Source organism: Myotis yumanensis, unplaced genomic scaffold, assembly GCF_028538775.1.
Source record: "Myotis yumanensis isolate MYYU_CA2020_CCGP unplaced genomic scaffold, mMyoYum1.0.hap1 SCAF_17, whole genome shotgun sequence".
Lineage (NCBI taxonomy): Eukaryota > Metazoa > Chordata > Mammalia > Chiroptera > Vespertilionidae > Myotis > Myotis yumanensis.
The window spans coordinates 38,152,190-38,176,942 of record NW_027223768.1 but is presented as its reverse complement, the minus strand read 5'-3'; the positions used below and the strand labels follow the sequence as shown (position 1 = coordinate 38,176,942).

The 24,753-nt window shown below is 47.1% G+C and overlaps 1 protein-coding gene across 2 annotated transcripts; it reads left to right on the top strand.

Annotated features, from left to right (window-relative positions):
- Positions 1-2,122: 2,122 nt before the first annotated feature.
- Positions 2,123-13,946, top strand: POLR3GL (RNA polymerase III subunit GL). 2 transcript variants are annotated; one of them, XM_070395770.1, is made up of 8 exons: positions 2,123-2,196; positions 9,906-10,067; positions 10,399-10,528; positions 11,535-11,603; positions 11,948-12,004; positions 12,429-12,502; positions 12,818-12,928; positions 13,221-13,946. In XM_070395770.1, exons 2-8 carry the CDS (start codon positions 9,948-9,950, stop codon positions 13,305-13,307), a joined length of 648 nt encoding a protein of 215 aa, XP_070251871.1. In that variant the 5' UTR covers positions 2,123-2,196; positions 9,906-9,947; the 3' UTR covers positions 13,308-13,946. The 2 variants fall into 2 exon arrangements, with proteins under 2 accessions (XP_070251871.1, XP_070251872.1); XM_070395771.1 differs by lacking the exon at positions 2,123-2,196 and having other exon boundaries at positions 9,472-10,067.
- Positions 13,947-24,753: the final 10,807 nt, after the last annotated feature.

The following is a 24,753-nucleotide window of genomic DNA, read 5'->3' as shown; positions in this document are numbered from 1 at the left end:
TGGGTCATTTTTAGGAAAGGCCAGGGGCATTCCCGGATGCCTCCTCCCCATATTCTTGCGGGCGAGGGTGCGCGGAGACAAGAGCGAACCTTGTGCCACATCCTCTCTCACGGCACCTCTTTACTCGTCTTGCTTAGGTTATTTTTTCATCTTGCGTGGAAGTCTCGGTCCAAATCGCTCCTCAAGTCTCGCTCCCCTGTGGTCGCAATTGGTTTCTCTCACTGCCTCTGCCTCTCCTTGCCACCTGCCCTGTCTCCATGGTTACCATAGCTTCCATCTGCATATTTTAGGAATGAGTTTGTGTCCAGCTGGAAGGCTTCAGAGGAAGTGGGGGTGGGGGGGGGTGAGGAAAAATTTCCCAAGGATTTGGAAAACTCACCTGAGATAACTCAGAGGCCGGAGGCCACCAGACACAAGATCCTAAAAATAAGGGGGGGGGGGGGGGCGGGAGGAGAGAAATACTGCAGGGAAGCCGCCCATTTTTACCAGCTACCACTTATCGGACACCAGCTATGTGCCAAGTACTTTACATATATATCTCCCGTCCTCACAACAACACTACAAAGAAGGAATTATCTTCACTTTATAAGAAACAGGGACTTAGGCCCTAACTGGTTTGGCTCAGTGGATAGAGCATCGGCCTTCGGACTGAAGGGTCCAGGGTACGATTCCGGTCAGGGGCATGTACCTTGGTTGCGGGCACATCCCCAGTGGGAGGTGTGCAGGAGGCAGCTGATTGATGTTTCTCTCTCATCGATGTTTCTAACTCTCTGTCCCTCTCCTTCCTCTGTAAAAAATCAATAAAATATTTTTTTTAAAGAAAGAAACAGGGACTTAGTAAAGTTAAGCGAGTTCTCCAAAGCCTCACAGCTCCGTTTCTGTCTTATCCCAAAGATGGGGCATTTGCCACCACCCTGCAGCCTTCCGAGCCCAGAGGTGTTGCTCCCAGGCCATTGCTCTGACACCTCGGAGGTTCTTGAAGCCTATATTTTATCACTCCTCTGAGCTCTTCCCTCTGTTTCTGGTGTGTGTGTGTGTGTGTGTGTGTGTGTACACGTAAGACTCCTCTTCCTGAAGCACCTATCTTATATAAAAACTGCTATTTGAAATTTTAACCCTGCTATTTTGGCATCTGTAAATGCTTGCTGGCTTAAATAATAAGGAAAAAAGACGACTCCTTGTTCCAGAGAGGCGTAACCCTTCCCCAGACGAAGTTATCAGTGCTGGCGCCAGGCCAAGCCTTTGAGGTCTCAAAGGCCCAGCACAAAGAACTGTGCAAAGGGGACCAGAAAAACCCCATATTTGGGAGACAAAGAGGGTAAAAAGGTATAAATACAGGAAATTTCCTTTGTGACTTGGCCCAGAATTCTAGAGACATTTTTTTTTCCTCAGGGTCGTGCATCATCATCATCATCATCATCATCATCATAAATGTAACTCCATCTCTCTAAGCGTTGCTTGGTTCGTCTCCGGTCTTCTGTAACATTCCCACCATGTGCCCTTACCAAGGGCGAAGAGGAGCTGGAAGGCAATGGAAAGTGCAGGAAACACTGGCTCCTGCCCTGCCCCCTAACTCTAGTTCTCTGATTCCTAACCTTCCTCCCCCCAAAACCTCTCCCCATCTTCTTTCAGACATGGCAGCAACCCACGAAAAGAAACATTTTTTATAAGAGCAGTATTCACTGGTGGTGCTCGAGGGAAGCAGTGTAGGGCGGAAGGGAAGGCTGGAGTCATGGAGCAGAGGCCAAGCGTGAGGCTGTCACGCAAAGACTGATCTCTAACGAGCCGCTCCCATAGGGGCTCATGTCTCTGTGGGGGCCCCCCGCAGAGCCCGCTGGTGAGACCTGGGCGTCAGCCCCCCCCCCCCCCCCCCCCCCCCCCACCTCCCCGTGAACTCTCGCTGGGCTGGCCGGTGGCTCCTGCATCTGAGACGAGATGGGAAATAATGGAGCCTGGCTCATTCTGCAACCCCGTCTCCCTCCGCTAGGGGCTCCCACGCCCGGTTCCGGCTGGCTCCGCCCTCCGCCTCCTCGGCTGCCAGGGGGCGGACCTCCCCGCCGGCTCCTCCTAGATTGGCGGGGAGGACTCACCAATGGGGAGCTCGCGGAGGCGGGCCCAGAGCGCCCCCGGCTCGAGGAAGACGAGCGGATTCCAGGTTGGCGGCGGCCTCGGCTTCGCGTGGGGGAGGGGCGGCAGGTAAGGCTCCCACCTGGAGGCTCGGACCTGGTTCCGTCCCACAGTTCCCGAACTACTTCGCCTGGGCCAGCTGCGAGACAGACAGACAGACAGACAGCAAACCAGCTTGCTGATCAGCCCCCTCGGGCTCCCTCCCCTTTCTCTCCTGGGTTCCCATCCCGGTATTGATCCACACCGTAGCGTTCTTGTGCGCACAGGCGACGGATAGTAAAGCAGAACGTGGGAAAGACGCGCTCTCGTGCTTCCGACTCTGCAATGGCATCAGCTTTCCTCGAACCTGTTAACAGTATCTCCCCAGGGGCCTGACAGACTTCTGTTATCTATCAAGACTCAGATGAAAGGTTACCCATGTCCTACCTGTAGCTTTCTTGCACCACCTTCCCCCCCAGAATTAATTGTTTCCCAGTCTGGTGCTAGCATTTTATGTATACCTCTATTAGAGTACTTCGTGCACCCTCTCTCTTTAATGTTTCTAGTCTTCTCAGAATATAAGGTTTTGTAGGGCAGGTTCTAATACTTACTACACATTGCCCAATGAAGGTTGAATGGAATTGATTGGGGATTCAGGATTTAAACTTCTAATGTGGTTAGGGAACAATTCATAAAAGACAAAATACAGTACAATACAGTATATAATTAAGGGCTCTTAAAAGTAGTGGCTCATTTTATAGTTGCTCCCACAGTTCAGAGAAGGGAGAAAGCTAGGAAGACTGGGATAGTTGGGGGGGGGGGTGGGTGGGCATTTTATGAATCACAAGGTCTCAAGTTTGGAAGAAAGCTTAGATATCTTGTGTTCACTCATTCATTCATTCAACAAATATTTATTGAGCATAAATCAATATGCCAGACAGTGCTAGACAAGAGGGGTCATAATAAATCCTCTACTCTAGACATGCATCCTTCCTCGGGTAAACCATATTTAGTAAATTGTTATCCAGCTTCTATTTAATCGTCTTTAGTAAAATGACCCTATCTCACTTTTCCAGTCATTCCATTTTTGGATATTTGTTCTTCAATTGATATCCAACAAATATTCTAGACAAATATATAACTTGACACACTGCATCCCTCACTTCCATTGTGAAAGGCGAGAGCAGTCCTAGTGGTAGCATTCTTAAAAATAAAGAACGCCTTACCTTTTGTTTTCTGATTACAGAAGTAATATACATTTATTCTAGAAAATTTGGAAACACATAAAGGTATAAAGAAAAATACCTATTATATCATGACCATGATGTAGTGATAACCATTATTATATTTTAATATGTATCCTTTCTATTTCTTTTATGCATGTATACATATATATGTGTGTGTATATTGCATAAATAGGGTCATACAATAAATGCAATTTTTACTATGTTCCCCCTTAGTTTACATTATATTGTGAATTTTTTTCTTTTAAATATTATTTAAAGTCATTTTTATGGCCCAGCTGGCGGTGCAGTGGTTGAGTGTCGACCTATGAACCAGGAGGGCAGGATTCGGTTCCTGGTCAGGGCATATGTCCAGGTTGTGGGCTCTATCCCCAGTGTGGGGTGTGCAGGAGGCAGCCAATCAATGATTCTCTTGCATCATTGATGTCTCTCTCTCTCTCTCTCTCCCTCTTTCTTCCTCTCTGAGAGCAATAAAAATAATATATTTTAAAAGTCATTTTTATGGCTACGTAATAGTCTAAAATGAATATTTTGAATTTTTTTGATCATTTTTTTGTTGGACCATTTAAGTTATTTCAGGATTTTTGTTACTATGAATAGCTCTTGGATGAACATCCTTGAACTTATATCTCTGACTACATATCTGATGATTTCTTTAGGTTAAAATTTTTAATAGGATTAGTGGATTAAGGACATGAACGTTAGAAAAGGCTGTTGAATCCTGGCCTGTATGGCAGTTGGAGGGTCCTCCCCTACACCAGAGGTGGCTGGTTCGATTCCTGGTCAGGGCACATACTCAGGTTCCAGGTCCCATCCGATCATAAGTGTATTCTCTCTCTCTCTCTCTCTCTCTCTCTCTCTACATTCCTCTCTCTCCCCATTCCTCTCTCTCTTTAAAAGTATAAAAATAAAAAAGGCTGTTGATTCAGGTGGTCAAATTGTTCCCTCAAACGATTGTGTTCTAGTGAATTATGAGAGTGTCCATCTCAACAAAATTCATGACAGCCTGATTATTATTTAAATCTTTGTCAGTTTGACAGGTAAAGAGTCAGACTTTTGTCAATTGTCCATGTCTTTTTAAAAAATATATATTTTATTGATTTTTTACAGAGAGGAATAGAGATTTAGAAACATCGATGAGAGAGAAACATCGATCAACTGCCTCTTGCACACCCCCTACTGGGGATGTGCCTGCAACCAAGGTACATGCAGGAATCGAACCTGGGACCCCTCAGACCAGAGGCCGACGCTCTATCCACTGAGCCAAACTGGTTAGGGTAATTGTCCATGTCTTTTGCATGTTTATTCTTTTGGGGTGATTTTTTTCACCACAAATATAGGAAAGCCTAAACCTTAGAGTGCTCCAGGCCTCAGTCCCTGGATCTCTTAGAACAGCGCCTGGCACGTAAGCACACAGTAAATATTTGTTAAGTGCAGGGGTCCTCAAACTACGGCCCGCGGGCCACATGCAAATACAAATACTGTATTTGTTCCCGTTTTGTTTTTTTACTTCAAAATAAGATATGTGCAGTGTGCATAGGAATTTGTTCATAGTTTTTTTTTTTAAACTATAGTCCGGCCCTCCAACGGTCTGAGGGACAGTGAACTGGCCCCCTGTTTAAAAAGTTTGAGGACCCCTGGTTACGTGAATGAAGATGATTTTGTTTTTATTATTCCCCTTTTAAGGATGAAGGAAACAGTTTTTGAGATATTTTTAAATAGCTGAAAGTTATATAGCTAAGAAATGACAGAACTGGGATTCAAATCCATGTTCTTAACCACTACATGCATGTAACTTCCTTAAATTCCATGTAGCTGTTTTTCTCTATGTTTTGTTGCAATCTGTTCTCAATAACTTGTACCATAACACACAGTTATACACAATGGGGATGAGCATAATGTATATGGGATGTTGTTTTACAGGAGGGAGAATGCAGGGGTGAACACTGGGGACAATTGATATTAAAGAAGAGAAGTTCGGAACCAGATTATAAGAGACTTTACTGTCAAGAATTGAGACACAATCACAATCTTAAGTATAAGAGACTCGTTGTAATTATTGAGCTGAGTCGGGTAGAGATGAATGGTTTAGTTTATTGCCTGAATTAGATAAAATTTTGTCTTATTTTACCCCACTTTGTTGGGAGCCACTTGATACGTATGTGGAAATGGAATTAGATTTGTCTAACCTCAAACGCATGGCCTTTTCCTGACTCCTGGCTGCTTTGCAGTCAAAACAGCTCCCCCCTGCCCCAGCCTTAGCCAGTTTGGCTCAGTGGATAGAGCATCGGCCAGCAGACTGAAGGGTTCTGCGTTCAATTCCGGTCAAGGGCACATGCCGAGGTTGTGGGCTCAATCCCTAGTAGGGGGCGTGCAGGAAGCAGCTGATCAATGATTCTCTCTCATCATTGATGTTTCCATCTCTCCCTTCCTCTCCCTTCCTCTCCCTTCCTCTCTGAAGTCAATAAAAAATATATTAAAAACAAACAAGCAAACAAACAAACAAACACCCAGCTCCCCTCTCCATTGTCTGTCAAGTGGAAAGAGACCGGAGCCAGCAGTGGGAGTGTTCTTTCCCTGAAAGGGCCCGAAGACATGGTGATGGATTCTTACTCCAGGGTCCACCAGTCCTCCTCTCTTCCCTCATATGCTCTGTCAATCAGATCACCATGCAATCTGTTAACTAACAGCCAGCTTCTTCTTCACATTTTTTCGTGGTAGTTGGACTTGAAACTTTCCAAGTTTCTCAGACACATATTCTTTTACCCTCTCCTTCCTGCTACATGTTAGTCTCATCTACTATTGTTAGTATGTTTTTAAATTTAAATCAACATTTTTTTCTCATTACAAAAACAGTATAGAAGAAAACCTTAAATTACAAATAACCACCCCCCCCAAAACACACCTTAAATTAATGTATATCCTTTAAGAACATTTTTATTCATAAATGTGTGTGTATGTTTGCAACATAGATTACTTTATAACTATTTAAAAATATTTTTAAATAACTAATCTTTTGTAAAATGCCCTTTATTTAGCCATATACTTTTTTTTGTCTAGAGCAGTGGTTCTCAACCTTCTGGCCCTTTAAATACAGTTCCTCATGTTGTGACCCAACCATAAAATTATTTTCGTTGCTACTTCATCACTGTAATGTTGCTACTGTTATGAATCGTAATGTAAATATCTGATATGCAGGATGGTCTTAGGTGACCCCTGTGAAAGGGTCGTCCGACCGCCAAAGGGGTCGTGACCCACAGGTTGAGAACCGCTGGTCTAGAGTGTTTGTTGAATATTAATTGAAGCACAAATATCCAAAAATTAAAGGACATACAAAGTGAGATAGGGCGTTCTCTCATTAAAGATGTTTAAATAGCCGAAACCGGTTTGGCTCAGTGGATAGAGCGTCGGCCTGCGGACTGAAAGGTCCCAGGTTCGATTCCGGTCAAGGGCATGTACCTGGGTTGCGGGCACATCCCCAGTGGGAGATGTGTAGGAGGCAGCTGATCGATGTTTCTCTCTCATCGATGTTTCTAACTCTCTATCTCTCTCCCTTCCTCTCTGTGAAAAATCAATAAAATATTTAAAAAAAAAAAAAAGATGTTTAAATAGAAGATGAATAACAATGTACTAAATATGGTTTATCAGAGGAAGGATGCAAGTCTAGAGGATTCACTATGATCCCCATTATCTAGCATTATATCTGGCATGTAGTAGATGCTCAATAAATATTTGTTACATGAATGAATGCATGACTTCTAAGTGCTCTTCCAAACTGGAGACTTTGTTACTGTATTTATAAATCCTCCCCTCACCATCCCAGACCTCCTAGTTTTCCCCCTTCTCTGGACTGTGGGAACAATGACATTATGAATCACTAATTTAAGAGATCTTAATTATGTACTGTATTATTTCTTACTGTTCTCTAACAAGTTGTTACTATGTACCCTTAATATGACGGGATGCAATGGCACTTCACCTCTGGGATTCTCCTCCCACAAGCCCCGAGCCCCAGTCTAATCAGGAGGAAAACATGAGACAGATTCTAGCAGAGGAGTATCCTATCATATACCTGACCAGTTCTCTTCAGACCGGCCGAGGTCATAAAAGCAAGGAAGGTCTGAGAAACTGCATTTAAAGTGCTACTCAAGGTTTTTTAAAATAGATTTTATTTTTTGAAACAATTTTAGATTTACAGAAAAACTGGAGAGATAGTACGGAAAGTTTCCCTATGCCCTGGAACAGTTTCCCGTATTATTAGCATCATGTATTAGTATGGTACATAAGTTACAGTTATGGAACCATGCTGATACATTATAATTATTTAAAGTCACACTTGTTTCACACTTCCTTAGTTTTACCTGCTGCTCTTTTCCTGTTCCGGGATTCCATCCCGTATACAACATTACATTTAGTTGTCATGGTCCTATTGTGTGTGTGTGTGTGTGTGTGTGTGTGTATACACGTACATGTATTTATACACATGGAAATGAAATTAAAAGGATACATGTTAAAATATTAGTAATGGTTATTACTAGATGATGGTCATCATGAAATAATAAGTATTTTTTTTCTTTATACCTTTATGTGTTTCCAAGTTTTCAGGAATAAATGTATATCCTATAATCAGAAAACAAAAGGGATGGTGTTCTTTATTTTTAAGAATACTACCTACCACTAGGACTGCTCTCCCCTGCTACGATGGGAGGGTGGACCTCCCTTGTTTTGGGTGACCGGCAGTGCTAGAAAGTACCGGTCAGGCCCATAGGATACTCTTCTGCTGGAATGTGTCCGATGTTTTTCTCCTGAGTAGACTGGGGCTGTGGATTGGGGGGGGGGGGGGGGTGTGTCACAGAGGTAAAGTGGTAAAGTGCCATTTCATCACTTCAATATTAAGGGTACGAATTCGCGACGTGATTTAAGATTGTTGCTATTGACCTTGGTCACCTGGCAGAAGTAGTTAGTGTTCGAGCAGTTTCTCCATTGTAAAGTTACTACCCTACCCTTTCAAAAACTATACGTTTTGGACAAAATTCCCCATACACAGCCAACACTTAAGGAGAGGGGAGTTCTACCCTCTGTCCTTAGGGGAGTCTACACAATGGATTTGGAATTCTGAATGAGAGGTTTTTCTCTCCCCCATGAATTGATTTATTCAGTCATTTATTTATACTGGTGTGAACTCCTGGATATTTAGTTTATGCTTTGGGGTAATAATCCAATACTGCTCTATGTTATTGTTCAAATTGTTCCGGCTTTGGCCATTGGGAGCTCTTTCACTTGACTCGTATGCTCCGTTGATGTAGCCCCATCAATGTGTGGTGGCTTTTTGTTTGTTTGTTGTTGTCTTAGCACTTACTGGCACTAGAAGGTACTTCAGGCTCATGGTGTATATTTCCTGCCCCCATCCTAGAATTAGCCATTTCTTCAAGAAGCCTTGGTTCCGTTTATTAGAAAATAGTATTAGAAACCAAGATCTGGGTGCTAGGTATGTTCCTTGCTACTGGGGTATCATTTTTTTCAAGTTTTATTTTTTAAAAAATATATATTTTTATTGATTTCAGAGAGGAAGGGAGAGGGAGAGGGAGATGGAAACATCAGCGATGAGAGAGAATCATTCATCGGCTGCCTCCTGCACACCCCACTATGGGGATCCAGCCCACAACCCGGGCATATGTCCGCGCTCAGCCACTGAACCACGCTGGGCCGGGCCAGTTTCATTTTGACTTGGTGACTTTATCCCCCATGCTAGCTGCATCTGACTGTCCCCGCAAGTCTGATGATGACAAGAGGCAGAGTTCAGCTCAGTAGCAAGAGGAGCTTTCGATTCATGAGCGTCAATCCCAGTGGGATGGGCCGCCATGGGGGAGAATGGACACCCTCTCCCTAGGAAAATACCACCAGACGCAGAATGACTCACAGCTTACCGAGTGGAGTACTGCACGCGGAGGGGGTTTGGACTAGAAAGCTCTGTGGGTGCTTCCCATTCTAAGTTCTGTGCTTCCAAGTGGTGTCTTAAAAGATCCATTTGATTGTAACGGTTCTCCTCTCTGCCCCCCCCCCCCCCCCCCCCTACACGCCCGTCACTGACAGGGACTGATGGCTTATCCCTGTGCCCCCACAGTGCCTGTCGTACTACTTTTTTCATGGTATATTCTGAATAAATGTGTTGTTGAAATGCACTGCATTGGATTGAAGTGGGGCTTGGTTGGGTTTGGAAAGCCAGGGAGAGAAAGAATGAGAAGGTCATAGGTAGCTCTGCAGATGGTGATAAACATCAGATTATCTTAGGGATGCAAGGGAGTTTTATCCAAGGATCTAATCACTTTCCCCTTTGGGCTACAGTTACACTATATTGCAATTATCTGTCCGGTTGAGACCACGTCTCATCCGTGTTTATATTTCCAGAAATACTCTGCCTGGCCTGTGCCTTCTCAGTCAAAACCTATTGAATTACACTGGCTTTTCAGGTCCCAGGAGAAAAGATTGCGTGTCGTATACCTCCCTGGTTTCCTACCCCTTCTCCTGCGCTTTTTCTGTTTTTATCTTCATCAGGTGTTTCTCATCGGATCTCTGAATACCTAGGCCGCTTCCACCATGGCCAGCCGGGGCCGGGGTCGGGGCCGTGGCCAGTTGACCTTCAACATGGAGGCCGTGGGCATTGGGAAGGGGGATGCTCTGCCCCCACCCACCCTGCAGCCTTCACCACTCTTCCCGGTGAGTGTCTGCCCTCCCTGCCCAGGCCTCCCCGGTGCCCCTGGCTGCCTGTATGTGAACCGGGATGTCCCCTGGGCCGTCATGAACCATCCTTACCTTGCTCCTCCCTGTCTCTGTGCACCCGGCTCCCACGGATGTTCTCCAGGCCGGGAAGTGTCTATCTGACTTCTCAGAGCCCTGGCTCCCCAACTCTCACCATACTGTGCTGCTCCCCTTTTCTCGTCTGGCCCTTTGCTCAGCAGGAGCATGGGATTGAGCTGCGGGGAGACACCCTCCTGGATTTGTAGTCCAGCGTTTTCTCCCCGGACTGACCACTGCCCCTGTCTCTTAGCCCCTGGAGTTCCGCCCTGTGCCTCTGCCCTCAGGAGAGGAAGGGGAGTATGTCCTGGCGCTGAAGCAGGAGCTGCGAGGGGCCATGAGGCAGCTGCCCTACTTCATCCGGCCAGCGGTCCCCAAGAGAGGTCAGTCGGATGCTGGTATCCCGTCCCGAGTGCCTCCCGGGGCAGTGCCTACCGGGGGCCAGCAATGCCAGGCGCGGCAGAGGACACTCACCGTCCAACTGGGGAGATCATAATAATCACCCCTGAATTCGAAACACATGACAGTGTCCACGATTGGTTTTGTATTTCGCAACAATCTTGGGACAGCAGGAGGTGAAGTATTGCACCCGTATAAAGAGGGGATATATTATAATTTTTAACCATCTGGATATTATAGGCACCAACCAATCAGAAGGGGGGGCTGATCCTCGGAGATACCCTGCTACCTAAAGGGTTACCTTTCTGGTTAGTGGATCGTGGAGAAGTCGGGGAGACCAAGAGGGACTGGAGGAGGGGGTGCACGTGGGAGGCCGGGGATAGTGGGTATTTATTAACTGCTGTGGAAGGACAGTGTTCCCTAGAAGTGGAAGCTCAGGGAGCGGAAAGGCTCGTGGAGGTTAGTCCCATGAACAAGGAGCAAAGAGAATATGGGAGCCCTGGTTCCTTGTCTCTAGTATATTTTTAAAAATATATATATTTTATTGATTTTTTTACAGAGAGGAAGAGAGGGATAGAGAGTTAGAAACATCGATCAGCTGCCTCCTGCACACTCCCTACTGGGGATGTGCCCACAACCAAGGTACATGCCCTTTACTGGAATCGAACCTGGGACCCTTGAGTCCGCAAGCTGACACTCTATCCATTGAGCCAAACCGGTTAGGGCCCCAGTATACTTTTTACTGTACCACTACCTCTTGATAGACTCATGCCTTTGGGTTAAGAGAGATAACAAAAAAAATCATGCTTTTAGGTGGAAAGGGACAGGTTACAGACTGTTGAAGGTCCTCATGAAGCTGACGCCTGGGCTCTGGGTGTGGGCTGAGGGAACAGACAATTCCTAAGCATTGAGAGGGCTGGGCCCTGAGAACAACCCTGGTCTAGGCCTCCGGGAGGATAAAGCTTTGACCCTTGGTCTCTGACCCCTCAGATGTGGAGCGTTACTCAGACAAATATCAGATGTCGGGGCCGATTGACAGTGCCATCGACTGGAACCCTGGTAGGTGATGGGTCCTTTCACTGACTGCCCTTCTTTCAAATGTCTCCACACTGGCCGCCACCCCCATCCACCCTCTTCTGTCCCCCCGCCACCCCTTCAGTATTTACAAACTGGACCCTTACATATACTAGTGAACACTCTCAGGTTCCACCTAAAGACCTGGTAACTAGCCCTCATTCCCCTGGAGGCATCCAAGCCACAGTTTCGTTCCAAGCAACTTTGACCCAACCCCTTCCTTCCTCACCTTCATCCCAACCCTTGTCTCTAGAACCATTCTTCATTCACAGAAGTCCGCCTCACCCCAGGCAGGGTCGGACTGACTTTTACTTTCCCACTCTTCCCAGATTGGCGACGTCTACCCCGGGAGCTAAGGATCCGAGTGCGGAAGCTACAGAAGGAGCGTGAGTGTGTCTGGAAAAAGAGGGAAAAGAGCTCTCCTCCTGCCCTCCTAATCCTACTCCTACTCCAAGCACCCAGTGTTGTTGCTGGACACCTTGGTGACCACATGAGGGCAGTAGAGTGACATGGTCTTTGCAGGAAGGTGGTAGAAATGTAGGAAGTTTGCTCTCTGATGGTTCACTTTAAAAAAATATACATATATTTTTTTATTGATTTCATAGAGGAAGAGAACAATGGAAACATCAATGATGAGAGAGATGCATCACTCATCTGCCTCCTGCATGCCCCCTACTAGGGATTGGGCCCGCATCCTGGGCATGTGCCCTGACCAAGAATTGAACTGTGACCTCCTGGCTTATAGGTTGCCATTCAACCACTGAACCACACCCGCCAGGCTGATGGTTCAATTTTTGATCTTCTCACCAGGGACCACCATTCTACTTCCCAAGAGACCCCCCAAGACCACGGAAGATAAAGAGGAAACAATACAGAAACTAGAGGTAGGAGGAAATGTGCAGGGGGCTGAGCCCCAGGTCCATGCCCTCCTTTTCGGCCCCTGTGTGCCTCACTTCTTCCCTTCTGTGCGCTGAGTCTGAGTTTGTCTTCCTATTCATCTTCACATAAGACCCTGGAGAAGGCCCTAGTCGGTGTGGCTCAGTTGGTTGGGCGTTGACCTGTGCACTGAAAAGTTGCTAGTTCTATTCCCGGTCAGAGCACATGCCCCACTTGTGGGCTCAATCCCTGGTGGGAGGCAGCTGATGAATGATGTTTCTCTCTCTAAAAATCAATACAAAATCTTTAAAAAAAAAAAAAAGACTCTGGAGAAGAAGGAGGAAGAAGTAACTTCAGAGGAAGACGAGGAGAAAGAAGAAGAAGAGAAGGAAGAGGAAGAAGAGGAGGAGTACGATGAAGAAGAACATGAAGAGGTGAGGAGACCGCGTTCTGCCCGCAGTTCCTCTCTCTTGCCCTGTTGCTCACTTGCTCTCATTAGCTCTGGGGATCTCAACTCTGCTCACCAGGGATGTTCTCTTCAGAGGGTGGCAGAGCCAAAGGAGAAAGTGCCCTCCATGGCATCTGTCCGCAGGCTCTTCTACACGCCAGCCACAGCCACGGGGTTTCCAGGCCTAGAGGGTGTGGTTGGGAGGGAAGGGACCGGGAACACAGGGAGGAAGGAGAACCCCAAAAGCACGCCTGACTTTTCTTTACTTTGTATTACAGGAAACGGATTACATCATGTCATATTTCGACAATGGAGAGGACTTTGGGGCTGACAGTGATGACAATATGGATGAGGCTATCTACTGAATGAGGGCCCTAAACAGCACCCCGGACCTCCGGACCTTTCTGATGTAGGATACAGAGTCACTGTGCCTATTACTTGGTTTTGTGGACAAGGAGATCTTTCGCTCCGTGTCCAGATAACCCAGCGGTTCTCAACCTGTGGGTCGCGACCCCTTTGGCGGTCGAACGACCCTTTCACAGGGGTCGCCTAAGGCCACCCTGCATATCAGATATTTGCATTACGATTCATCACAGTAGCAACATTACAGTTATGAAGTAGCAACGACAATAATTTTATGGTTGGGTCACAACAGGAGGAACTGTATTTAAAGGGCCAGAAGGTTGAGAACCACTGAGATAACCTGTTTGGTCTATGGAGACGGAAATGGAGAATGGCGACAGACAGCTCTCTTTCCTACCCTTCCCCTGCCTCTGCCCTTGTGTCACTTCTGAGATGTTGGCGAAAGGGCAGAGGGCCAATGTCTGCTTGTATGAAAGAGAGAAAGGAGGGTCGAAAGAAGAACTGAAACTGTTAGACCTGAGACAGCTGTACACACGCCCTTACCCACTTTTTATAGTTCTTTGTGGAGATGATTGGGGGGGGAGCAGTTAGGAGGAGTAAGGCCAGTTTTATATTTTTAAATAAAAACTTTTTTTTTTAAATCTGTCTTTTTGTTCAGGGTGAGGCCTGGTGGGAGAGGGCTGGAGGAATGAAGGGGATGCCTCGCTGAGCCATTCTCTCCTTCCCCGTCAGAGTCCAGTGGGACACCTGGGGGTTACAGCCTTCCTGTTCTTTTCCCTTCCCACCCACCCCAACGGTGGGACACATGCTCCCAATCTAGTCTTGCCAGGAACATTCAAGAAGCTCCTCTGAGGGGCTGTGCAGAGCAGTGGAGAAGAACAGCGCTGTCCCCGAAGATCAGCTGATGTCTGAGCCTCCAGCCATGGGACAGGATGGTGCCTGTCCTCATGTGCTCACAGGGCGCAGGCCCTCTCTTTCCCACACTTGGCCTTGAGCTTGTCCTTGTTTACAGAGAATGATCGCAGCTATTTTTGTGGGGAGAGTCCAGAAAGCCAGGTGTGGAGAGGGAAGAGGGGGGAGGTGCTGAGTCTTCTTCAGCACACTCACCCGCTTCCAGGCCCCGGAGACACCACTGGGAATAGTTTGTGTAGGTGAAGCCCACTGAATATTCTGTTCTCTGCTTCTAGAAGCCACTGTGTGGCTAAGTTGCAGTTGTTTTGTTTTGTTTTTCCTATGTGGAATTTAGTTAGCCCTTCTCACTTCCTTCTTTGGGAGGGAGAGGGGAGGTGGTGTTGCTTTACAGGAACTAAGGAGGGTGGGGTGGAGTGGAGTGACTTAGGGACACTCAGCTCTGAGAGATGCTTCCTCGCCTACACAGCTCTCCCTTGGGTGAGGTCACTTCCCTCGGCTCTGATTGGCTCCGAGAAAGCCCTCGATGAGCTGATTGGTTCCAGCCACTGGACATGCAGCAGTCACAGGCTAGCTGCGTGTGCAGAATAAGGACTGAATCAGGAGGCAAGCACAGATAGCAACCCGACTGCACATCTGAAAGCCATAAAGATGGGATGCAGGAGAACCTTCAGGAAATTCCCCGCCCTGGCAGATAGCTCAGTTGGTTAGAGCATTGCCCCTGCTCTGCCAAGGTTGTGGGTTCGATCCCCAGTCAGGGCACATATAAGAATCAACCAAGGAATGCACAAATAAGTGGAACAACAAGTCCATGCTTCTCTCTCTCTCTCTCTCTCTCTCTCTCTCTCTCTCCCCCTTCCTCTCTCTCAAATCAATCAATCAATCAAAATAAGAAAGAAATTCCCAACCTCATTCAGGCTGGCACACTGAATTCCCTGCAGCATCAAGTGACAGAGAGTGGCAACCTTATATTAGATCTTTCTGACCCCGTTGCAAAGAATGAATAGGGCCTGTGACTTCATTGAGGGAAGGCCCTTAAAAGCTCATATGGGTGCAGTAGTAGGTGTTACAGTAGAAGCAGCCAAGAGAACAGAGAAGGAAGACTGGAATAGAAACAGAACATTCCAGTATTGAGTAATTTGTGATGATTGACGTGTTCTTTTTCTAGCTCTGTGAGGTGTTGTAAGTGGAGTGGGGGTAGGGAGAGGACACGCCCCTGGGGTTTCCCAGTCACACTATAGCCTGTGAGATGACGAGGGAGAAATCCACAAGAAACAGAACCAAAAGACACTGAAAAATCTTCTGTACCCTCCTCCCCCGCCCCCGACACCCGCCCCACCCCCCAATTCCAAATCTGGCCGGCCATATCTGTGTCTTTTTTGGCGTTATAGCCAATGCCCTATACCTCACCAATGCCAGCCTGGGAGCTTCAAGAATGGGAGCAAAGAAGATTCTAGACACAAGACAGTAGAGGAGGAACACATCCCGGCCCGCCCTATCCCCCCACCCCCTGTACACACACCTCTATGCACACACATCCTCTGCCCCTGAAACAGGGGAAAGGGGGACAAAGGTTAGAGTGACCACTGGGGTCAGATGCCTCGCCTCAGAGACAAAGTACCAAGAAAAGCAGACCATTCTTGGACTCGTCCCTGTCTGGCTTCCTGCCTCTGCTGGCAGGTGACCTTGCCGAACAAAGCCAGAGGCATGGGACCCGGCAGCTTCCCCAGATTCCGGAGCAGTTCCAGGCGTGAGCTAGTCTGTTTCCATTGACCTCTCCCCCACTTTCCACAGGCTCTGTCCGGCGGGCTGCGGTTGCTAAGGCCCAGTAAACAGTCAGGGCTGCTATTCCTCTGGAGGACCAAGAGGAAGGTTAGAGGTTGAGGCCTCCTCGTAAACATGTAGAGAGGACCCGTGTGGTGCTTGCTCAGCCCGGCTGAGCTGGCTAGGGCCGGCTAGGGCCGGCTTACGTTGAACAGGTTGCTCCCATATCCACGGCCTGGGCTGCACTGGCCTCAGGCAGGGTCAGTTCTCTGGCAAGCATCCTATCTTTTCCCACCATTTCTTACCAGCCTCCTGGTCCCCTCCCACTTTGAGCAGGAAGCGTGAGAGCGGGGTCTGCAAATGTACCTGCCGGGTCTCGAGTGGTCTGAGGGAGAGCGGATGGGAGGCCTGGGTGCAGCATGAAGTTCAGAAGGTCAGGAGTGGAGACCAGAGAACATTGGAGGGTCAGATGTCAGATGGGCAGGGCACCCTTGGTTTGGTGAGGAAAAGACAATTACTTTCCTCGATTCATTTTTGCTGTTGCTTGAGCTTTGAAAGGAAGGTAGGGTGGCTTGAAGCCCAAGCTGGATAAGAACTACACCAAGGGGAAGGCCTGTCATCTCAGCTGGGCAGAGCCCTGGTGCGTGGTCCTCGCTTCACCACTCCATTGTTTCGTGTCCTTGGGAAACTTATGTCCAGTCTCAAGCCTCAAATTCCTCATGAATGAAACAGGATTTGGATTAGGGTGTCCACTAGGAGTCCTTCATGCGGGTGTTGCTCCAGCTGCAAGAGCCCAAATGGTTCTGAGAACAAAGGTCAGGATGTGGCCAGCTTTTGCTGAGCTCCTTCCATCTGCTGGATCTCCCCATCTTATTTTCAGCGTGGGCGAGCTAAAGATAACTCCGGCACCTGGCCAGTCCTTTCCAAGAACCTGCTGCAGCTTAATAGGAGGAGAATCAGCAATTCCATCAACCAGCAAAAAAGGAGACAACCCCTAGAGCAGAGTTCAAGGTCACAAGCTAGGACTAAAACAAGCAGGTCACCAAGACATTTCTGCCTGAGGAAGAAGCCAGGGGGGCAGGTGCTCTCTACCTCCCCTCCTTTCTATCTGGCCAGAGGACAGAGAAGAGAAATGAGATGGAGAGGAATGCTGTAGCTCAGTTACCTAATGTGGCCAGATCAGTGGTAACCCCTTCTCCATTAACCTTTCCCCTAGTGAGGCTCACTTAAAAAAAAAAAAATATATATATATATATATATATATATATTTTTTTTTTTTTTTTCAGAGAGAGAAACATCGATTTGTTGTTCCACTTATTTATGCATTCATTGGTTGGTCCTTTTTAAAAAAAAGTATACTTTTATTGCCCAGCCAGTGTGGCTCAGTGGTTCAGTGTCGACCAATGAACCAGGAGGTCACAGTTTGATTCCTGTTCAGGGCACATATCCAGCTTGCGTGCTCTGTCCACAGTAGGGGTTGTGCAGGAGGCAGCCAATCAATGATTTTCTCTCATCACTGACATTTTTCTCTCTCCCTCTCCCTTTCTCTCTGAAATCAATAAAAATACATTAAAAATATACATATCTAATTTTATTGATGATCTCTAATAATAAAAGTGTAATATGCTAATTAAACCGGACAGCTGAACTACCCTCTGGACATCCTTCCGGATGACCTTCTGGACGAAGCCAGGGCTGCAAGGGCCGAGGAAGCCACCGCTGGGGGGCCTCTAGTATATATATAATTGATTGGTTCTTGTATCTGCCCTGACTGGGGATCCAACCTGCAACCTTGGTGTATTGGGATGATGCTCTAACCAACTGAGCTCCCTGGCCAGGGTGAGGCTCACTTTTTTCTATTTTATTATTAAAAAATATATATATATATAACGGGTGTCCCAAAATTCACGCAAGAAGTAATTTTGATAGAAACCACAGGTTTATAATTAAAAATTGTAAATTTTTTATTGATTCATAAAGTATACAGTATAGGGTTATGTATGGAATAGCATATCAGGTAAATGGCCTCCACAGCTTTGCTGGCACATACACGCTCTTTTATTGAAAATTTCCATATCCGTTTTGCATAAATGTGGCTGAATTTCGATGAGGCTCATTTTCATCTTGATGGCTTGGTTAATCAACAAAATTGTCACATTTGGGGTTCAGAAAATCCACGGGTGATTGTTGAGAAACAAATGCATCCACAACGTGTCACCATTTGGTGCGGATTTTGGGCTGGAGGCATCATCGGAGTATTCTTCTTCGAAAATGCGGCTGCTCAGACAATAACAAAAGAGTGCGTATGCGCCAGCAAAGCCGTGGAGGCCATTTAACCGATATGCTACTCCATACATAACCCTATACTGTATACTTTATGAATCAATAACAAATTTACAATTTTTAATTATAAACCTGTGGTTTCTATCAAAATTACTTTTTGCGTGAATTTTGGGACACCCTTTATATATTTCAGAGAGAAAGGGAGAGGGAGAGAGAGATAGAAACATCAATGATGAGAGAGAATCATCAATTGGCTGCAGATCAAGCCTGCAACCCGGGCATGTGCCCTGACGGGGAATTGAACCTGGCCTCCTGGTTCATAGGTTAACACTCAACCACTGAGCCACACTGGCAGGTCTTATTTTTATTTTATCCTCACCCGAGGATATGCTTTTATTGATTTGAGAGAGAGATAAATATGAGAGAGAAACATTGATTGGTTGCCTCCCATTCCCTCCCTGACCAGGGATGGAACCTGCAACCTAGGTCTGTGCCCCGCCCTAAACTGAACCCGCAGTCTTTTGGTGGACTGGATGACGCTCCAACCAACGGAGCCACCTGGCCAAGGCGAGGCTCACTGCCCCCCCCCTCGCCCCCCACCACCCCAGGTCTGGTTATTTGGGACCAGAAAGCTGGAAATAAGACGTCCTAGCTTCCTCTGTCACCTCAGAAAAGCTTTTGCCTTATCCCCAACAGGACTTAATTTGCTATTTTGTACCCTGGAGAGAACGGAGGTTTTTCCTGCAACCCTACTGGGAGTCATTGCGAAGACAAGGATCCAGCCCTAACTGACAGGCTAAGTGCAATCAGCGTGGGAACCCCAGACTCGGAAGGAGGGGACCCAGGGGCTTCTCAGACCTGGTCTTGACCAACGCAGAGGGGCTGTCCCTGTGACCTGTGACTCTGGGACTGTTCTCCACTCTCACCCCTCCTCTCCCCCAGCATCCTCAGCTGCGGGCTGGACTTCCCCACACCAGGCCCCTTGCCTGCCTGCGTCTTCCTCATCCTGTGGTTCCATTTCTCTTGGAACCACAAGAGAAGTGGACAGAGGGAGAAAATACCCTAGTCTTGTCTCTAACACTCTTTTTTGATATATATATTTCTTATTTTTAAAAAAATATATTTTATTGATTTTTTACAGAGAGGAAGGGAGAGGGATAGAGAGTTAGAAACATCGATGAGAGAAAAACATTGATCAGCTGCCTCCTGCACGCCCCCTACTGGAGATGTGCCCGCAACCAACGTACATGCCCTTGACCAGAATTGAACCTGGGACCCTTCAGTCCACAGGCCGACGCTCTATCCACTGAGCCAAACCGGTTAGGGCTATATATTTCTTATTGATTTCAGAGAGAAAGGGAGAGAGAGAGAGAGAGATAGAAACATCAATGATGAGAGAGAATCATTGATTGGCTGGCTGCCTCCTGCATGCTCCACGTTGGGGATGGAGCCCACAACCCAGGCATGTGCCCTGACCTGGAATCGAACCGTGACCTCCTGGTTCATAGGTCAATGCTCAACCACTGAGCCATGCTGGCCGGGCATCTAACCCTCTTTGTTATACACAGGGCAGCATGGACAGTATTAGAACAGGAGGGAGATTAGTTAGGCCAGTCTTTGCCTTACGAAAGGGGTGGGGGAAACGAACTCACCTAAGCCTGGGACACTCATCTGGGGTAGTTTCTATCTTGGAGAAAATAGATAAAATCCCAAGCCCTGGTGTAACTGAGCAACCAGTGGGTCTGGGCTGCGTGTTAAGCAGAGACAGGTTGAGCCAATTAAGCAGAGACAGGGTTGAATCATGTGTGAGCCTTTATTCCAAAACTGCTGGCAGTACCGGAGAGCAGCAGGTCACCCACAAACATCTGCTCTGCCCCCCACCATAAGCCAGGTGCTTATATCAGGTAGGACAGAGATTACGTGGGTAAACAGGAACCTGGAGAAGTAGGCAAAGTGGGCTGGGGGGAGGGAGGCACTGGCGGGGGACTCCATTGTTTGGGCAACAAGGTTATTCATCTTTCCATGATATTAGTCAGTTCTTGACTGGGGATGTACCGCATTCCAAGGTTGACTCCCACGTCCCGGGGGCGTACAGCTCCCAGACAGGTTAGAATGTGCTTTCTTTAACCAGAACAAGACCATCAGAGCACGATGAATATTTCCCATAACCATAGCTAGTTCCCAGTTTTCTATTTCTGCCCATAACACTGATGCTTATCCTCCTGTGCTCTGCTATGGCCAGAGATGCTAGTCGTTCCGGAAAAAAAATTCTCTCATCGAAGGTGATCAAAATAACTCTCTACCCATTTTTCTCAAGCAGGGGTGGTAAGAGGAAGTGAAACAAAGACGGGCACAGTGGGGCAAAGGGCAAATGCCCTCAGCTCCCGGTGCCCACACGTCTCTCCTGGTCCCGAGACCTTTCTTCCTGTCTGACCACACTTGGCTGCTCTTAGTCCCTCACCTCTCCCTTACTTGGCCTGGCTCTTGTTTTGATACTTGCTTTCACTCTGAGTCACCACGCTGACACCTGCCCAGAGTCCTCAGGGGTGTCTGCAAACTTCTCAGGGGCTGACCTGCACCAGGGCAGGAGAGTTGACTTAGGGTCAGAGAGAGCTGGTCTCTCAGACTCAGTGTCCTTGAGAGTCTTTTTCTCTCCTCGACTCCCCCTCCATCCCCATGTCTTTCTTTCCACACCTCTCTTCGCCTCCTGTCGTTAGCGTCGTGCTGCTTGAACTGGGCTGTTCATGGGTGACATGGTGAGGAGTGTTTGGAGCCACAGAATACACATGGCACACCGTCCAGAGAGCCAATTTTACTTTTAAGATTTGGTGGGGAGATAAATTATTTTTATACTAAAACTATATAAATAAAGTATACAACATAAATAAAAATGTTCACTTTTTAAACCTAAAATACATACTTTGAAGATATTTCTGGCTTGTAACAGACTACTGTGGGCTGCTCTGGAAGTCCTGGGAAAATGGTTCACTCTCCCTCATCTCAAAGGTCCTTCAGAGGGAGTAATTGAGAAGCTCTACTCAGAGCAGAGGTGACCACCAGACGGGGTCAGGCAGGCGTAGAGGCGTTGAAGCAGGTGGTTTAATGCAATAGGGGATGGTGAGAACTGGCAGGGGAGAGTGGGCCTGCTGCCTTCAGCTCCAGCAGTTTGATGCCATGACACTGTGTGTGTTCAAATCTGATTGCTTTTTAAGGGACACTAGAACAGTCAATTTTAGTGAAAAGTTGGTTTTTAAATGTTTATAACCAATTCAAATTTTTAGGAAGAAACTACAGGTTTCTAAATGCCTGCAAGCTGTTTCCACCTACAGGCCCCTGGTTTGCTCCTCTGACCTCTAACATTTCCTTTTTAAAAAATATATACAGTATGTTTTTATTGATTTCAGAAAGAAAAGGAGAGGGGATAGAGAGAAACATCAACGATGAAACATTGATTGGCAGCCTCCTGCATGCCCCCTCCTGGAGATTGAGCCCGCAACCCAGGCATGTGCCTTGACCAGAAATCAAACCATGACCTCCTGGTTCATAGGTTGACGCTCAACTAACTGAACCACACGGGACAGGGCTCTAACATTTCCTTTACTTTCCAAAGGAATATGAGGTACACATCTGGGCTCCCAAGTCCTCCAATTCTGCTCCCAAGGGTTGGGGCAGAGAGGTGCATGCGGTCGCAGGAGCGGTTGGGGAGGCAGGACTGGAGAAGCCTCCAGGTACCACTGGCAGGCTGTGCCTTTCCCCTGGAAGCAAAGGTCACTGCCCAGCCACCCTTTCCCTGACCACCGCTGACATGGAGCTAACATCTCGTGGTCTGGAACAGAAACCAAATGTTTCTCAGAGTTGGAAGGTGAGTCAAGCATGAAAGACGAGGAATAGAGAGAAATGGGAGAACAGGAGACAAAGAAACGATTAGTTGCCGAAACCGGTTTGGCTCAGTGGATAGAGCGTCGGCCTGCAGACTGAAGGGTCCCAGGTTCGATTCTGGTCAAGGGCATGTACCTTGGTTGCGGGCACATCCCCAGTGGGGAGGGTGCAGGAGGCGGCTGATCAATGTTTCTCTCTCATCGATGTTTCTGGCTCTCTATCTCTCTCCCTTCCTCTCTGTAAAAAATTAATAAAAAATATATTCAAAACAAAACGATTAGTTGTGAGTGGATAGGTGATGGAGGGAGTCAGAATTTAGACAGGTGAAGTGGAGAAGGAGGGGTCTTTCACCACAGAACCATATAAGGGAAGCACAGTTCTCATGACCCCACCTTCCCTGCCAGCAGTTGAAATCCTTCCTCTGTCCCTCGGTCCAGGAGGTTAAAAATATTCAAACTGGGCACCCAGCCAGACATTTCCAAGAACCTGTTTACTAACTATTTGATTGACTCGGAGAGGTAGTTGGCAGCTCCATCACCCAATAAGGAAGGGAATAGACCTGGCTTGACATCCCAGTCCTCACAGCACGTGGGATTCACAGGATGGCCCCGTGTCCTCCCTTCTCCTCCTGTCCCTGGAGATGACCAATCACTTGGTAGTCAGAAAAATCCCAGCCTCAGAATCTGTCCGTTCTTCGCTCCTTATGTAACAAGCCCGGTGGAGAGTACGGCAGGGTCAGCCAAGTGGAAGGTCAGGACAAAACAGGAATAATCTACATAGGCTCACAATGGGCTCACCTCAGCTGGTTTTTGTGCTACTCAGTCTAGTCCACCTCAAGGGGGAAAATCAAAGGAGATGCAGTCCCTTTAGATAAGGAGTCTGAGAATTCTTTGTAGTGTTGTTAGGAGCAGAAATAGAATATTGGGGACTAGCTCTTAGTTGTAAGAAATATTAATCATGCTCTGTTAACTATGGTTGTTTTATTCTGATTAAAGAAAGCACATTCTAACCTGGCTGGGAGTTGTATGCCCCCTGGATCTGGGAGTCAACCTTGGGCCTGGGAGTCAGCCTTGGAATGTGATCCATTCTTATCCTAGAACTGTCTATTATCATGGAAAGATGAACAACCTTGTTGCCCAGACAATGGAGTCCCACCCCAGCCCCAGTTGCCTATTCCTTCTGCCTAATGTCCCATGTAATCTGTGTCCTGCCCAATATAAGCAGGTGGCTTATGGGTGATTGCACAGCAGATGTTTGTGGATGACCTGCTGCTCTCCACGCTGCCGGCGGGATTGGAATAAACGCTCATATATGATTCAACCTGGCCTCTGCTGAATTGGCTCAAGTAGTGACTGGCAGCCCAACCCAGTGTTTCAGAGTCACCTTGTAACCCAGCACCCTCTGTTCTTCAGTTTCTCTCTCCAAACGGTGGGAAGTTTCCTTCTGGAGTTGTGTACTAAAAAGTTAAGGAAGTTCAGTTAATTTCCAGATGGTTCTAGAGACCCGAGAAGCACACTGGGTGTATGAGAGAGAGAGAAAACGCTTGTTCTCCCAGACTATCCCATGAGATGCTAAAGGTGTGCAGAGGGCTTGGCCTGGCCTGGGGTTGGGAGTCCCAACAGTGGGCTGCCTGTCCCCTGCCACAATGAACTCCAGGCTGAATCAGCCTCTATACACTGACCTCTCCTCAGACTGTCTTGTTCCCCAAACACAGGAAGGGAATCAAGAGGAACAAAGAGAACGGCCTTACTTCTGATTGGTTAGAGAGCATTTTTGGGACATGCCTGGTGGTGGCCACGAAGGATATGGCTCCTCTTTCATTTTCGGTGACAGACACTTTCCTTGCTATTGTTCTAAGACTTCACATGTATTTTTAAATTTCACAATAACCTTCTGAGATGTTGTTATCTCCCATTTTGCAGGCAAACAAACAGAGGGGAAACAAGTGGCCCGAAGTCACAGCGCTTGTTAAGTGGTGGGAGTAAGATTTGAACTTAGATAGTTTGGCTCAGGGTATATTGCAGCCGTGGGCAAACTACGGCCAGCGGGCCGGACCCGGCCCGTTTGAAATGAATAAAACTAAAAAAAAAAAAAAACACCGTACCCTTTTATGTAATGATGTTTACTTTGAATTTATATTAGTTCACACAAACACTCCATCCATGCTTTTGTTCCGGCCCTCCGGTCCAGTTTAAGAACCCATTGTGGCCCTCGAGTCAAAAAGTTTGCCCACCCCTGGTATATTGGCTTCACTACCACACTATACTCCTTTCTTTCTTTCTTTCTTTCTTTCTTCCTTTCTTTCTTTCTTTCTTTCTTTCTTTCTTTCTTTCTTTCTTTCTTTTCTTCTTTCTTTCTTTCTTTCTTTCTTTCTTTCTTTCTGTACAGTGGAATTCTTTATTTTATTTTATTGATTTATTTTTTTTACAGAGAGGAAGGGAGAGGGATAGAGTTAGAAACATCGATGAGAGAGATACATCGATCAGCTGCCTCCTGCACACTGCCCACTGGGGATGTGCTCGCAACCAAGGTACATGCCCTTGACTAGAATGGAACCTGGGACCCTTCAGTCCGCAGGACCACGCTCTATCCACTGAGCCAAACCAGTCAGGG